This window comes from Gracilinanus agilis, chromosome 4 (assembly GCF_016433145.1).
Source record: "Gracilinanus agilis isolate LMUSP501 chromosome 4, AgileGrace, whole genome shotgun sequence".
Classification (NCBI taxonomy): Eukaryota; Metazoa; Chordata; class Mammalia; order Didelphimorphia; family Didelphidae; genus Gracilinanus; species Gracilinanus agilis.
Window position 1 is genome coordinate 327016488 of NC_058133.1, and position 15284 is coordinate 327031771.

The 15284-nt window shown below is 34.0% G+C and overlaps 1 protein-coding gene across 1 annotated transcript in view; it reads right to left on the reverse strand.

The window, feature by feature from the left end:
* Nucleotides 1-15284, reverse strand: part of CEP162 (centrosomal protein 162) — a 116099-nt gene that overhangs the window by 70967 nt on the left and 29848 nt on the right. The window contains exons 4-9 of the mRNA XM_044676320.1: nt 13389-13532; nt 12810-12990; nt 9799-9866; nt 8182-8309; nt 5128-5158; nt 4220-4336 (exon numbers count right to left, since the gene is read on the reverse strand). Coding sequence (XP_044532255.1) covers nt 4220-4336; nt 5128-5158; nt 8182-8309; nt 9799-9866; nt 12810-12990; nt 13389-13532 — 669 coding nt within the window. The remainder of the gene's footprint in view (nt 1-4219; nt 4337-5127; nt 5159-8181; nt 8310-9798; nt 9867-12809; nt 12991-13388; nt 13533-15284) is intronic.

Consider the following 15284-nt stretch of genomic DNA (forward strand, 5'->3'; position numbering starts at 1 on the left):
CAATCTTCTTACACTTTAATTATCCCCAGCCTCTCCCTGTCTACATATTCCTCAGTCCAATGGCACTGAGCTTCTTGCTGTTCCTATAAACAAGGCATTCCATTTCCCAAATCTGGGCATTTTCTCCAGCTGTCTCCCATTCCTGGAAGGCTCTCTCGCCTCATCTCTGCCTCCAGACTTCCCTGGTTTCCTTCTGCTCCCATTTAAAATTCTACCTTCTATAGATAGACTTTATCAATCTTAAATTTAGTGCTAACTTTCCACTGATTAAATTTCATAGGTTTCTGGCACATAGTTTGTTTGTACATAGGTGACTGAACCTCCATTTAATTGTTTGTTCACTGAGAACAGAGAACTAACTGTCTTTTGATTTCCTTTGTATTCCCCATACTTACCAGAGTGCTTGGCACATAGAAGCTTAACAAATGTTTACTGACTAACTTTAAAGCTTCTTCTGGTTCCTGTTATGAGATTGCATTATTTAAATGCTATTTTGTCATTGGTTAGTTCAAATATTTTATATTTTTGGTGGTGACTCTCCATTTTTTTTTTGTTAGCATATGTGCACAGTACATTCTATTCATTCTTTTTATTTATTCTAGTTTTTGTTGTGATGTTTGGCTGCTATTTTGTTTTTTTCTTTCTCTTTTTAATCAGGTTGGCTAAAGGTTTACAAATTTTGCTAAACTCTCTAAAGAACTAGCCTTTAGTTTTATCCTTTTTATAGTCCTTTTTGTCTGCGATTGATCTATTTTTGCTTTTGTTACCTAATTTTTAATATTTTTCTCTTGTGCTTCGTCTATTTAAAAAAAATTTTAAATGCATAGTCAGTTTACTATTCTGTTTTTCTATGAAGATAATGCAATTTAAGGATGTATTTGTTTTCCTGGAGGAAAATGTTAGCTGTATCCTAGAAATTCTGCTGTTTTGTCATTATCAGTGTTCATATAATATTTATTCATGTGATTTATTTGATGAGCTAATTTAATATGATGATGATTTTGTTATTGAGTCTCCAGCTGGGTCTGTGTCTTTTGTTGGTGCTCCTCAATGGGCTATTGCATTATAGTCTATAAATGTTATATTTACAAATTCTGCCTTTTTACATGCCAGGATACATTGTTGATTTTTGTAAAAGTTCTACGTGGTATTGAGAAACACTTATTTTCTTTAAGGGTTACATTTAGAAGACATCTTAAGTTCTTTGGCTCTAGTTCTGACAGCATTTTGTTTAATTATTATTGTTATTATTAATATCTAAAATTTATACAACACTTTTAAGGTCTGCAAGGCACTTTACATATGTCATCTCATTTGATTCTAACAGTAACCCTGTGAAGTAGGTTACAGATTCTTCTATATTTTCTTTTTTATTTACTTTCCAGTTAATTTGTTTGGTAAGTCTGAGAAGAGGATGTTAAAGCATATTACTTTTTTTTTTAGTTTAAGTATTTTTCCACGGTTACATGATTCCCTCGCCTTTTCCCCTCCCTACTCCCAGAGTTGACAAGCAATTCCACTGGGTTATACATGCATTATCACTCAATATCTATTTCCATATTAATCATTTTTGCAATAATCTTTTAAAAACCAAAACTACACATTGAATACCCATATAAATGAGTGAAAAATCAAATGTTTTCCTTCTTCATTTCTATTCTCACAGTTCTTTGTCTCCATGTGGATAGCATTCCCTCTCTTAAGTTCCTCAGGATTGTCTTGGATCATTGCATTGCTATTAGTAGCAAAGTCGTTACATATGATCATCCCACAGTGTTTCAGTCTCTGTGTACAATGTTTTCCTGGTTCTGCTCATTTTACTCTGCATCAGTTCGTGGAGGTTAAAACCTATTATTTGTATTGGGTATATATATATGTCTAATTCAGGTGATTTTTCCTTTAGATGCTATGGAATTTGGAGCACATAAATTTAATACTGATATTAGTTTGTTGTCCATGGTTCCTTTTAGCATAATGTAATTATCTTTAGTTCTATATCATGAATTTTTACTTTTGTTTTGTCTAACAGCATGATTGCAATGCCTGTTTTCTGGCTTTACCTCATGCATCGCCAACTTTATATCAGCTTCTTATTTTTATTCTGTCTTGTATAAAGAGTCAGTTTTCTTAATCTGTCACATGATTTTTTTTTTGGATTAAATTGTATTCATTATTGTCTTTTGCTTCTCCTTCTTTCAGATGATGCTTCATTTCAAGATATTTGTAATTCCCATCAATTGTTCTTGCTTTTGCTTCTTTGGAGAGACTTACCACCATGGAATCAAGTTTTTTTTTTAAATTTTGCTAATTATTTTTGCTGTGTAGACCATAAATTGTTATTTGTTTTCTTTTAACTTCTTTTTAAGATTCTTATTTCTCCCTTGAACATTCAGGAACATCCTGTAACCATTCCATGTGCATGTTGACAGTCCTTTAGATGTTGTAGTATTCTGTTTTAATATGTGCCCTCTTGATTTATCTCTACTTGTGCTTTGTGCTCTAGGTTTTTTTAGTAAGTTTTCTTTTCCTAAGGTTGTTGGTAGTTTTCGTGTTTTTTTTCCCCCCTTATGTTACCCTATTACTCACTTTCTGCCTCCTTTTTCATAGTGGGTTTCCTCTTTGTCTCAAGTATTCCAATAACTTTCCCTCCTCTGTAAGTGAGTGGATAGAGTAGAAGTCTGCTTCATATTGCTACAGAACAGTGGACTGAGGGAAGGGGCAGATGATGCCATTTCAGAGACTGAAGCAGCTGCAGAAGTTGCTGAATAGATATCTAAGCATGAGACAATGGGTAGGATTGTGAGTCCTGCCTGAGAGTGGGGGCTGGTGGGTTGAAGGGTGCTCAGGAAGCAAGTTAAGGATAGCCCTCTGATATTTCCTTATTAGACTTCTCAGTGTCTTGGTCTTCAAGATATATGGAATTGCTTTGTCTCTGCTCCTTTGGGCAGTTGAGAGTTAGTGAGTACTGAGGAAAATGTTGAGTCTTCCATTTTGTTGGTTATATGAGCATATATATGTGTGTGTGTGTACACACACACACACACACACACACACACACACACACACACATATATTTTAAATTTAACCCTTACTTTCTGTCTTAGAATCAATACTATATACTGGTTCCAAGGCAGAAAAACAGTAAGGACTAGGCAATGGCAGGTTAAGTGACTTGCCCAGGATCACACAGCTAGGAAGGGTCTGAGGCTGAATTTAAACTCAGGACTTCCTGTCTCTAGGCCTGGCTTTCAATACACTGTGCCACTTAGCTATCCTCGAGTATCTTTTTTTCTACCTGATTCTATCTCATTTCCCATGGAAGTATGACTAAGTGTGGATATTGCTAAATGCTATGGTTTCTAAGTATACCCTTTGTAATGAACAGAGACTTACCACTAAATAGGCAGTTAAATCAACTAATTAAAATAGTTCAAATTCGAGAACATCTAAGTCACAGAACTGAGGCTTGGTAGTTTCATATAAACTGTTAATTTTTTATCAGTTTCTACTCATATCAACCAACTTTTACCAAGTTTGTGGAATACACTTCTGAATTTTTCTAATTCTCATTACATTGTATAGGAAATTGTAATTGGTTACAAGAGATTGCAGATTTAGAGCCATTAAGTATCTCTAAGATCAAAATAAAAACTCTCCATTTTATAAATTAGGAAATAGAGGCCTTGGAAGCTCATAAATAGAATTTGAATCAGGTTTTTTAACTCCATTTCACATTCTTTCAGAAATTAAGATCCAATACAGTTATCTTTAGCAACATGGCTTTTAGAACAAGTCATATAACTTCACTGAATCCCAGTTTTCTTATCTAGAAAATTAGGAGGTTCACTGAATATTCTCTAGGGTCCCTTTAAGCTCTACATCTGATAATCCCAAAGTATAAAGAAGAAAAGAACAATTCTACTACTCTTAATTAAAACACTAAACTAGAGGAAGAGCCAGGACATACAAAGAAAACAACCTCAAGTTAATGTCAGGAATTTTAATGACAACCAGTATCCATTATGATGCAAATCAGGATCTCTGTGTCATAGTTAAGTCATAGATATTGCTTAAGTGGTTGATATGTTTAAGTCTGTAGATTTCTTACCAAATCCTTAAAGTGAAAGTAGTTATTATAGAGTTGAAGTTGCAACTGCAAAATGATAATTTTTAAAAAGCTGCATATTTAGAAAGCAGAGAGCTTTAAATGCATCTTTACCTGTCCCAGTCATTTCATTATCGGTGACATCTGGCTGTCCTTGTAATGTGGTTGTTCTTTTACTTCGGTGATCAAGTTCAACCTCAGCAACTGAATCTAATGAATCAAGCAGCACCACTAAAAGAACATAGTAAGAAAAATGAAAATAAAGAGTACAATTTGTAGTTCTTTAGAATAACAAGAGCAATTGGGTCACAATCTGTATATACCAAACAAAAACATATTTACTAATTAAATATGCATATTATATATAAAAAACTTGACATGTCTACATATATTTACATTTTAGAAATTAGGGGGAAAATAATGATCCATTGTTTTCCTTCTAATAAGAAAATGATAAAATGGAAATCATTTTAAAGTTCAAATCTGACCTAGCTGTGTGACCCTGGGCAAGCTACTTAAGCTAGCCTTGCCTAGTCCCTACTACTCTTCTGCTTTGAAACCAAAACTCAATGTTGATTCTAAAAGGGGAAGGTTTTATTTAAAAAAAATTTTTTTTTTTAAAACCCTTACCTTCCGTCTTGGAGTCAATACTGTGTATTGGTTACAAGGCAGAAGAGTTGTAAGGGCTAGGCAATGAGGGTCAAGTGACTTGCCCAGGGTCACACAGCTAGGAAGTGTCTGAGGCCAGATTTGAACCTAGGACCTCCCATCTCTAGGCCTGGTTCTCAATACACTGAGCTACCCAGCTGCCCCTGGTAAGGGTTTTAAAAAAAACAACACTAAAATAAGACAGATTTAAGTTAGCTATAAGGAATATATTATTGATAAGATCTACAGAATCTCATTCCCATTATAAGGATATCAGTTTTTCTAGGATGTTTTACTTGTAGTTCTGCCTTTAGGGAGATAAACAGACCAGTTTTATTGCCAAATTATAATCTCAGAACATAAAAACTGCTTACCATTAGCTAGCATGCCAGTTTTCTCTTCTTTCTAAATTAAAAGAAAAAAGTAGCAATTAAAAGTGGAAATTTAAAATGTAAATTTAAAAAGAAGCATAAAATCACTAACATTCACATCAAAGCCAGAATGAGTTGGAAAGTCCTTTTTCTATTTCTTAAAATATAAATAATTTATACCTATTATCATAGGAATGCTATGATAGTTAAAATATTTTCTTTAAATATTTTTCTCCATATAAACTATACTAGTAAAATATGAGGCATGGAAAGAGCCCGAGAAACAGTTTCCAAGGAATAAAAACCCCTAAAAATATATTTATTGCAATTTGAATATGGTTGTATTCTAGTTAACATTAGGAGGCTATGGTAGAGACAGAATGAGACTTGGAAGAGGAATCACTGAAATTCAGATCTAGTCCAATACTTTTATATTCAGAAGAAGAAACTGAAGCACAAAGAAATCATCTGTCCAAAGTCATTCAATAAGTTAGAAGAACTGGGACCAGAACCCATTTCTCTTGGCTTGCAACTAAGGACTCTTTCTACTCTATCATAATGAAGAAAGAGAAACAGCATGTCATATTACAGTTATGTATCACAGAACATGGAAAAGGAAAGGACCTTAGAAGCCACTTTAATCTAGCTTTCCACTGAGAGATCCTCCCTACATATAACATAGCTGACAGATGACCTTCCCTTCAGTGAAAGGGCATTCACTATCTCCTGGGATGCACCATTCCTTTCTAAATCATAAGAGAAAAGTTCTTTATGTTGTATCAAATTTTCTTTCTATCTTTCCAACTCAATGATAATCTGATTTATTGAACAACACAGAACCAATCTGTTTCTCTCTTCTCCATGACAGTACTTCAAATCTTTGACAACTATAATTTCTTCCTTTCCTCTTCTTCAGGTGAAGCAAATCCAGTTTTTTCAAACTTTTTCCACAGGACACAATTTGCAATCATTTTACCACTGTAGTCACCTTATTTTGAACCTTCATTTGTTCCTTTTTCCTAAGATAATTTGACATGCAAAGTTGAAAAGGCTACTAGGTATGTAAAGAGGCCAGTCCAGAATACAGGAAATTATTGCCATTTCATTCTAAGTATTGTAATAAATTGACAAGCACATGACATTCTCAAGTTTACAAAGTACTTCGCATATGTAATGGTGACAATCAAGGGGAGCCTCCCTGACCTGAACTGGTGACAGTCATGAGGCATATATGAAGATGGGCAAGCATGTTGACAAATCCCTGAAAGATCGTCTTCCATCTAAGTCTGCTTCCTGGTTAGTCCCCTTTAATGGGAATTAGTCACTGAGATAGGAAGAATGACTCATTCAGCAGCCCATTTTAATAGACTCATTTTACAGATGAGGAAGCTAAGACTCACAGAGCTTTATGTGATTTGATCCAGGATAAACAGGTTTTTATTTTTTATTTTATACTTTTATATATTTTTTATTTTCAGAGTCAGGATTCAAACCTAGGTTCTTTGACTCCAAATGCAGTGCTCTTTCCATGAAAACACACAGCCAAAAACTTTATAAATTCTTTCTTGTAGGTTAAGAATTGAGTCTGGAATACTAATTCCTTTAGTTATTTCCTCTACCTTCAGAAAGGTGGAGCTGTTAAAAGGGTAGGTCAGATGTTCTACAATGAGTAGAATTAGACTTTTAGAATAGGTCAGAGCTGAAATCTCTCCTGAGGGTTTCCACTACCACTGGACAAGTTTTACAATCTATATTCAGTAGATAACTTACATTGAGGATTTTATCATTTTAAAGTGCTTTGCATACAAAGCTGAATCTGATCCCCACAACTGATTAGCTGCAAGCATTGTCCTAATTTTACAGAGAAGGACACAAACTCAGGGATATAAAATCACTTGTTGCAGGAGGAAAAAAAGCATTCCAGCAATTCACAAGCATGTGAAAAACTCCTCTGCAAAATTTCCAGCATACTGCTACAAAATACAGTATTATTGGGTTTTCCCTATATATGTTAAGTGATGTAGTAGAAAAACTAGTATTTAGAATAAAGAATCCTTGGTTCAAATCTCAGAGTTCATACTACTATGTGACTTCAGACAAGTCACTGATCCTATCAAGCCTCAGTTTGCTCAACTCATAATGGGAACAACAATATTTGTAGTGCTTTTTCACAAAACCATCATTGGAAACACACCTTTTAATCTCTGAAGTGCCATATATAAACTTGATCTATTATTATTATTATTATTATTATAACAGTAACAGGTGCCTAAAATACAATTTGAAATGTGAATATCAAATGGAAGTTTAATAATCATTGCTTTGCCTTATCAGCTACTGAGTAGAATTAGGGAAAGGTGAAAGAAGTGGAGTAGGAGAACTAGGATCAAGGCCATCCCTTGGGTAATGAAAATAACTTAACCCATTGCTTATGCTCTCTTTCTCACCTGGGTCTAGGATATGAGAATTTGGGGGAATTACTTTTGAGCTCTAAAAGGACTGGCTTTGCTTAAAAAAAAGTGATTTAATATAATTTTGTTTTCTATTAAATTTGCAACATAAATTTTGTTTACAATTCTTTTTTAAAGACATTCACTTTTATTTTATTTTCAGTTCCAAATCCTCTATCTCTTTCCTTCTCTCTCTTCCTTCCTCTACTATACTAACATTTTCAGTTGCAGAAAGCTTAATTTTTAGAATTTGAAGAGGCATTGGATAGGGTACTGGCTCTGGAGTCTGGAAGATTTGAGTTCAAATCTTCCTCTCATTGTTCTTAGCAGTATAAACCTGGAAAAGTCATTTATGTGCCTTAGGAGTCATCTACTCAGTCACTAAAAGTTAGATTTGAGCCTTCTAGGGAGTTCCCACCAATGAAGTTCCTTATCCTAATGAAATCACAGATACTTATTAATAACTTCATTCTAAATTTCTGAAGATGTTTTATGGATATTAAAGAACCATAGACTGAGTTGGAGAACCACAGATATGAAAGAAAATTTCAGCATTCTGAAATTGAAAGTCAAGATTCAAACTACTAAATACTCAACAGAGGTATACCTCAGCTGGAGCACTTATCTCTTCTATTTTGAGATTTTGCTTGTGTTGAATTTCTTCCTTTTCAGTAAGTGACAATACCTCAACATCATCATCATCATCATCATCTTCAAAATCATCACTGTAATTTTCTGAAGGAAAAAGAAAAACACACATAAAAAGAAAACACTTCAAAAATATTAAATTCTAGAAAAATGTTATATGGACTTTCAGACAAAATACAGTAAAATTAATCAACTTTTCTTCTAGAGCCAAAGTGAAGATACTTTTGATTAAATTTGTCCTCATGAGACTGTTTCAACTCTCACAACTATTTTTGTTATTTGGGGATTTTGAAAAAAAGAACCTTTTAGATACTTTTACTGGTTTTGAATTTTTAATTTTTTATCATCTACAATTCATTCTTTCTTCCCAAAGTCTTCTCTCTTCCTAATTTCCTTAAGGTATCACTATCTTCTCAGAACATTAGTATAGGGGTAGGAGATAGAATTGAAATTTGAAGGTAGAGGCTATATAAAAGTGATAGTATTTTATGAAAAAGCAAAACTGAGAAAAACATCTAAAGGGTTCTCTCTGAAAGCATCTTTTTTTAAGAAAAGCCACCTGAAAATTAACTTAACAATTCTCAAAATACTTGAAATACAGTAAGAAAAAATGAATAATGTGAAATCAACAGTAATACTCAAGCCATAACTCTTTAATGGTTTATGTTGGAATAAAATATTTATTGAGCACAAAAAGGTGAATTAATAAAATACCCAAAAAGCAATTGAACTCTGAAAATTTAATCAAAATAATTTAATCTTATCCTTTAAATTATTTTAGATGTGAGGTAGCATAATGTAGTGATAGAGGGATTCTCTTCATCAAGAGTTCTGTGTACCAATAATAATAAAAATCCAGGACAAAAACCCTAAAAGAAGAAGCTTAAAATGTGATATCATGCTTAGGGTAGATATTATGTTTATGGTTCAATAAAAATGCTATAATCACAGTGGCCAAGGCTTCTAGCAGGATCTTTCTTTAGCTTCCTACTCTTTTTTCTCTCCCCTTCCAACTAGATATACTCATTCACCACATGAATACTGGACAGTTCTTACCTGAGATTGGTTCCTTCTCTAGAAAAATCATATCAGAAACTTCTGGATGGACTAGGATTTTGCTTCTTCTGAGGAATTACTTGATTGCTAGTGCTATTCACCTATTCTGCTTGTATCATCTTTTCCCTTCAAGTACAGAAATGCCCACCTAGACCCTTTAACAGTTGTGCCTTCTCTGACAGCTGTGCCCTTTTGTGCACTTAAGCACCTGAGCAGAATCAAGGTAATTTATTTTGTAGCAATAAGGTGGTTATAATTTTTCAGTCTTATTATATCCAACTACCAAGATGAGGCTAAAGTATAAGGCTCTTTAAGTGATTTGTGTAAGATGACACAATTCATTAGCACCAGATCTATAATCTGACACCATCCCTGACAACTCAGTGACCTTTCTGCAAAAACCACATTGATTTTTCTCTTAATTCATGGTTCTCTCATCTCCTTTTGTTAGCTGCAAAATGTAGCTCATATTAATTATATCTTTAACAATATTGCTTTGAAAAGACTAGCATGGAATTACCTGCTATTTCTTCATGTTTAGAATCATCCTCATTTTCATCTTCAGTTGATTCCGTTTTGGTTTTATCTCTATGTAAAACATTTACTTTAATTAGGATTATACTTGAACTATACTGTCATCAATAAAATTGCTAGGCATATTTATGTATATCTCTAAAACAATTTCCCCAAACATTCTTGCATTAAAACAGAAGTTCCAGCTTTGGAGATTGGTGGAGATTTCAGAATAGGGATGCAATCATTATGTATTAAGTGGAGGCAGCTAGGTGCCTCAATGGATTGAGAGCCGGCATGGAGATGGGAGGTCCTCGGTTCAAATTTGTCCTCAGATACTTCCTAGCTGTGTGACTCTGGGCAAATCACTTAACCCCAATTGTCTGGGCCTTACCATTTTCTGCTTTGGAACAATACTTTGTACTGACTCTAAGACTAATAAGCGCCTGAGGCTGCATTTGAACTCAGTTCTTCCTTACTCTAGTCCTGGTACTTTATCCATTGTGATACCTAGCTATCTCATATGGGGAAATACTGGAGTTTATTAAGTAGATGGTGCTACATGGTAGGCCTGCATTTAAGGAAGGTCACTTTGACAGATAAATGGAGGATGAACTGGTGTGGAGGGAAATTGGAGGCAGGAAGATCCACTAGCAGGCTACTGCAACAGTCCATAAGTAAGCTGATGAGGGCCTGAACCAAAGGGGTGGTAGTAGTGTCAAAGGAGAGAAGTCAACATAGGTGAGAGATGTTATGAAGGTAAAATCAACCGGCTTTGGCAATAGATTGGATATGGGAGCTAAGGAAAGTGTGGGGTTGAAGAGGACACTAGGTTGGGAGGCTAAGAGGATGATGGTCCCCTTGACAGCAATAGGGAAGTCTGAGAGGGATGAGGGTTTGGGAGGAAAGACACTGAGTTCAGTTTTTAACATGCTAAGTTTAAGATGTCACCACAACTACCAATTAGTGATGTCTAACAGGCAACTGGAGGTCAGCAGAAAGGTGAGAGGGCTGGGTAAACAGTTCTGAGAATCAACAGCATAAAAATGATAATTGAATCTATGGAAGCTGATGAGATCATGAAGTGAAACAGCACAGAGGGAGAAGAGGAGAGGGCCTGGCTCAGAGCCCTGGGGAATACTGTGCTTACATATTAGGTGTCTAACCAATCCAGGGATGGAAGCTGGACATGGGTTGCAAAAAAGCAAAGATCCATGAAAAGGGCAGAGAGACTTTATGTGCTCTAATTATATCAAATGTAAAGTTTCCAATGAAACATTTCTCTGTCACTTTTGTTTTTCTCAAGTACATGGAAAGACACATTTCCCAGGATGCAGGACTCTAGGCAGACAGGGAAGTGGCAGCGATATCAACATAAGCTGAACCAGAATTATTCATTATAGTCAGAGGACAGTGAAGCCAATGTCCTATTTCTTACAATCTTGCCAAAAATTAACTTCTCTACTCATTTTCTTGTATCCATTTTATCATCTCTACCACAATTTTATGTCAGAGAAAAAAACAAAATAGTCATATTTTGGTGAGGATTTATATTTTTTGACCACTCTCTTCAATTTGGTTTTGAAAAAACAAGAACAAACAGCAATGTTACATTTCTTTTTATTTGGGTTAAAAGTACTGTATTTTTAGCTTAAATGTATTTTTATCTAAAACAGTGTGTTCTGATATATGACATTATTTTCATTCTCTCAACCCCAAGCAAAATTTAATTTCTACTTTTGATGGAAAAGAATTATTTGAAGGGAGACATTACAATAGAAACCAGAATCCTTGGGACTTGTCAAGTGTATACTTCTTTATGAGTACCTGGCAAGAACATTTCATTTCCAGTTTATTAAAAACTGAGTTATATATGGTGCTCATTATTTACTAGATTAACTATTGTCTGTATTTTCATTGACTGTACTGGACTTGACTTCCTGATAATTTCAGTATTTCTTGCAGTACTAATGTAACATACTTGAAATTTTAATAAATTTAATATGTGGCTGATTTTTCTAGGACAGATATATGGGAAACATGCCCAAAAGGAGGATAAGTCTTTCAATGGCACCTTGGTCTTTGATAAACCTATAGAGCAAAAAAACCACAACTTCCAAGGAGAAGTGTCAGAAGTGGAATCTGAGGGCAGGTCTACCTGTACTAAGTCCAGAATTCTATCCATGACACCAATCTGCCTTGACCATTTGAAGATGATATGAAACTATGGGCTATGCAGGTATTAACCTTAGGATAGATGTATACCCTACAATTTGAAACTGCATGTATATATTTTTTAAGTTCCTACAAATTATCTTGGTTTTTGGTCATTTGCTTCTTTCTCATAAATTAAGAGTGATAGTGATAGATGTTCAGATAAATGATTTTCAATACATTATGATAGTTATATTTCTTCAAATTTAGTTACTGAATTAAATGATGGCACCTCTTCTAAAACTGCTTTCTTACCTTCCAAAAAACTCTTTTTAGTGTCCTCTAAATGGTCAGCATCTAATGCCCCAACTTAAATGCCACTTTCTTTTTCTATCTCCTTTTTTGATTGTGCAGTGTTTTTATATTGATACTTGAGGTTTCCATGTTGCCTTTCACCATGTAAAGTGAGTCTGATAAACTAATTCACAATAATGTTTTAGTGATATAATGCCATACTCTGTCATTTATTTTTTTTTCAAATAAAGAGTCCTCTGGAATGGACTTTACTCAAAGGACTGAGTAATTCCACTTTAGCCAGTAGAATTTCAGATAAAGTAGAGAGATAGTTGGGGCAGGATGGCCTTTATAAATGCCTCTCCAGTTACACAACATAGGTAACTTTCTACTCCACTTACAGACAAGGAGAATTCTTAATATATTGAGTGAAGAACTGAGTAATGATCTAATTTCTGTTTTTCAAAGAGGAACAAAACTTTGGCCATTTACATTTAAATACCTGTCACTGGTTATATACTATAAAAATAATACATTTAAATTTTATCTTTAGATACGTTTTGACATCACCTGAACAAATCTTTAAGTTGTGTAGATTCATTAGAATCCAATGCCCTATTTAATTTTGAATAATCAATGGTAGATGTGAGGCCTTTTTCCAGTCTGGCAAAAAATCTTTCTTTCTCCTCTTGTTCTTCTAATGTGTCCAATCCCAAAATGCCAAGATTTGGCCCAGAAACAATAACTGAATCTAAATGAAAAAGAAATATTTAACAATGCATAACATTTTATTAAATTTATTTTAATAATAAACCTACCCACATAAAAAGTTATGACAACTATAAAAATACCAAAACTCTGTTGCCCAATTTTCTCTTTTCTTTTCTCCCTCCCTCACTATTATCATAGACAAGAGAAATTTATAAATCCCATATTGAGGTATAAAGGTTCTTCAGAGGTCGTTTAAAGCTTCAAGGAAGTCTTATAAATCATTCTAAGCAAATAGCTCATTTAATCAAAGCCCTCCAGGGAAAGAGGTTCTAAAATATTCCCAGATTATTCCAATCTTCAAAATGTAAATGTAATTTTAATAATCATAGTTAATCAAATAATCTCAAACTTCACTACAAAACCAAAAAACTCTCTTACCATTTGTTTCTAAACTGTCTCTGCTTATCACAGAAGTCCCACTGCTCTTGCAGGGGTGTACCTTGCCAGCAGCTTCTTCCATCTCAACAACCTGCTGGGAAACTTTTGGTGCTTTCAAAAAGCTTACATTTGTTCCAAGTGCTCCTAGGAATGAGAATAAAAGCAGTCAAATATTTATGTTCAGAAAGTGCTTTTGGGTACAACGGAGGATCTTAATAAACAATTACTACAATAAAATATGCTGTTGAAGTCATGAAAAAGAAGGCAATCTAGCAAAGCAGTTATGTGATATTCCATCAAATTTCACTAAAGAAAATGTCTGACTATATAATTTTCTTACTCAAAATACAATTTCCTTTAAAGATTATACTTTAAAAAAACCACAGTATATTGGTTCATGATTTGTAGTCATGTAGCATGGAAAAATACAATCTGTAAAGAGTCAAAATTACAGGTAAAGCAATGAGTAAAGTTGTGCCCTCATTGTAAACATAAATAGGCACTTGCATATTATCAAAGAATACTGGTGTTCAAGAAGTTGTATAAAAGATAATTGAGAAATATTTGACTAGAAAAGAAGCTGTACCAGATATTTAGCAAGAAAAAATAACACATAGAATACTACCCATAATGGTACCCACAAAACACTACAAGAAGCACTCATGAGGAGAACATACTGAGAAGTTGCAATCTGTACCAGCGAAGGGAGTTACTCATATTAGTGAGAAAGTCCAGTGATACATTTTAGTCCTCAAAAAAGAAGAGCCAGACATTTAACATGATATACACTATGATTACTATATATCCAGGTCTATATTTCCATTTTCAGAATGAATGCATGCCTCTGATTTACTGAATCACAAACATTTAATCAATATGCTATGACAATTCAGGAAAGATTACCTACCCTGCTTTCTTTGTACTTGCACTCATCATTTTAAAATAACTCGAGTTAGACTTGCATCATTTGTGTTCAATGGTTTGGGGGATTATAAAACAATATAGAAAGAAGCCAGAAATAAATCAGATGATAAATATTGCATATAATAAAGGACTATTACAGAACAAAATACATCTTTTATCAATAGAAATATGGCATCAAGAACAGATGTGAAAAATAATAAATTTAAAGATATAATTTTTCTGTATGTACTCTTTCCTTATGAAAACTTATTACAACTTCCTAAATAAATTTAATTGATATAGATCAACTGACAAAACTGGAAAAGCCTAGAAACTATCTCAGTCACAAACATTTGCCAAGAGATATCAGGGCCAAAGGTTACAGAGAAGATATGTGCACATATTCTTTTATATATATATATATGTATGTATACATATATACACAAAGATGTACAAACACATATATACATATGCACATATGTAATTCTATTTAACATTAGTGTAGTATTTCCTCAAAATTATGAGAAGCAGGGAAAGTTGGCGAGCGATTCAGTTAAGCAGTCAGAACTGGAGTTTAAGATTTGGAAGGGATCTCAGCAGCTACCTACTCCAATCTATACATGAGGAAAACCCCCACTATAATGTAGGAGGCAAGTGGTCCTTGAGCCTCTTCTTGATGACCTCCAAGGAAAGGGACCTTCTACCTCTCTCAAGTAAATTTAACTTCTGGACAGTGCTAGTTGTGAGAAAAGTTTTTCTTGACATCAACCCTAAATTGGCTTTCTTGCAACTTGTATTCATTGCTACTGGTTCTCCTCTTTAGGGCCAAAATGAACAAGTCATCCAGAGGACACTTAAGTATAAAACTGGAAGACCACCAAACAGAAAAAAAAAAAGAACAAGTAAAAAAATTCTATAACCAACTCTCTTTGATATTTAGGTCAGTGAAAATACAACAGTTAGATTTTTGTCATCAGTCATATATACATGCTG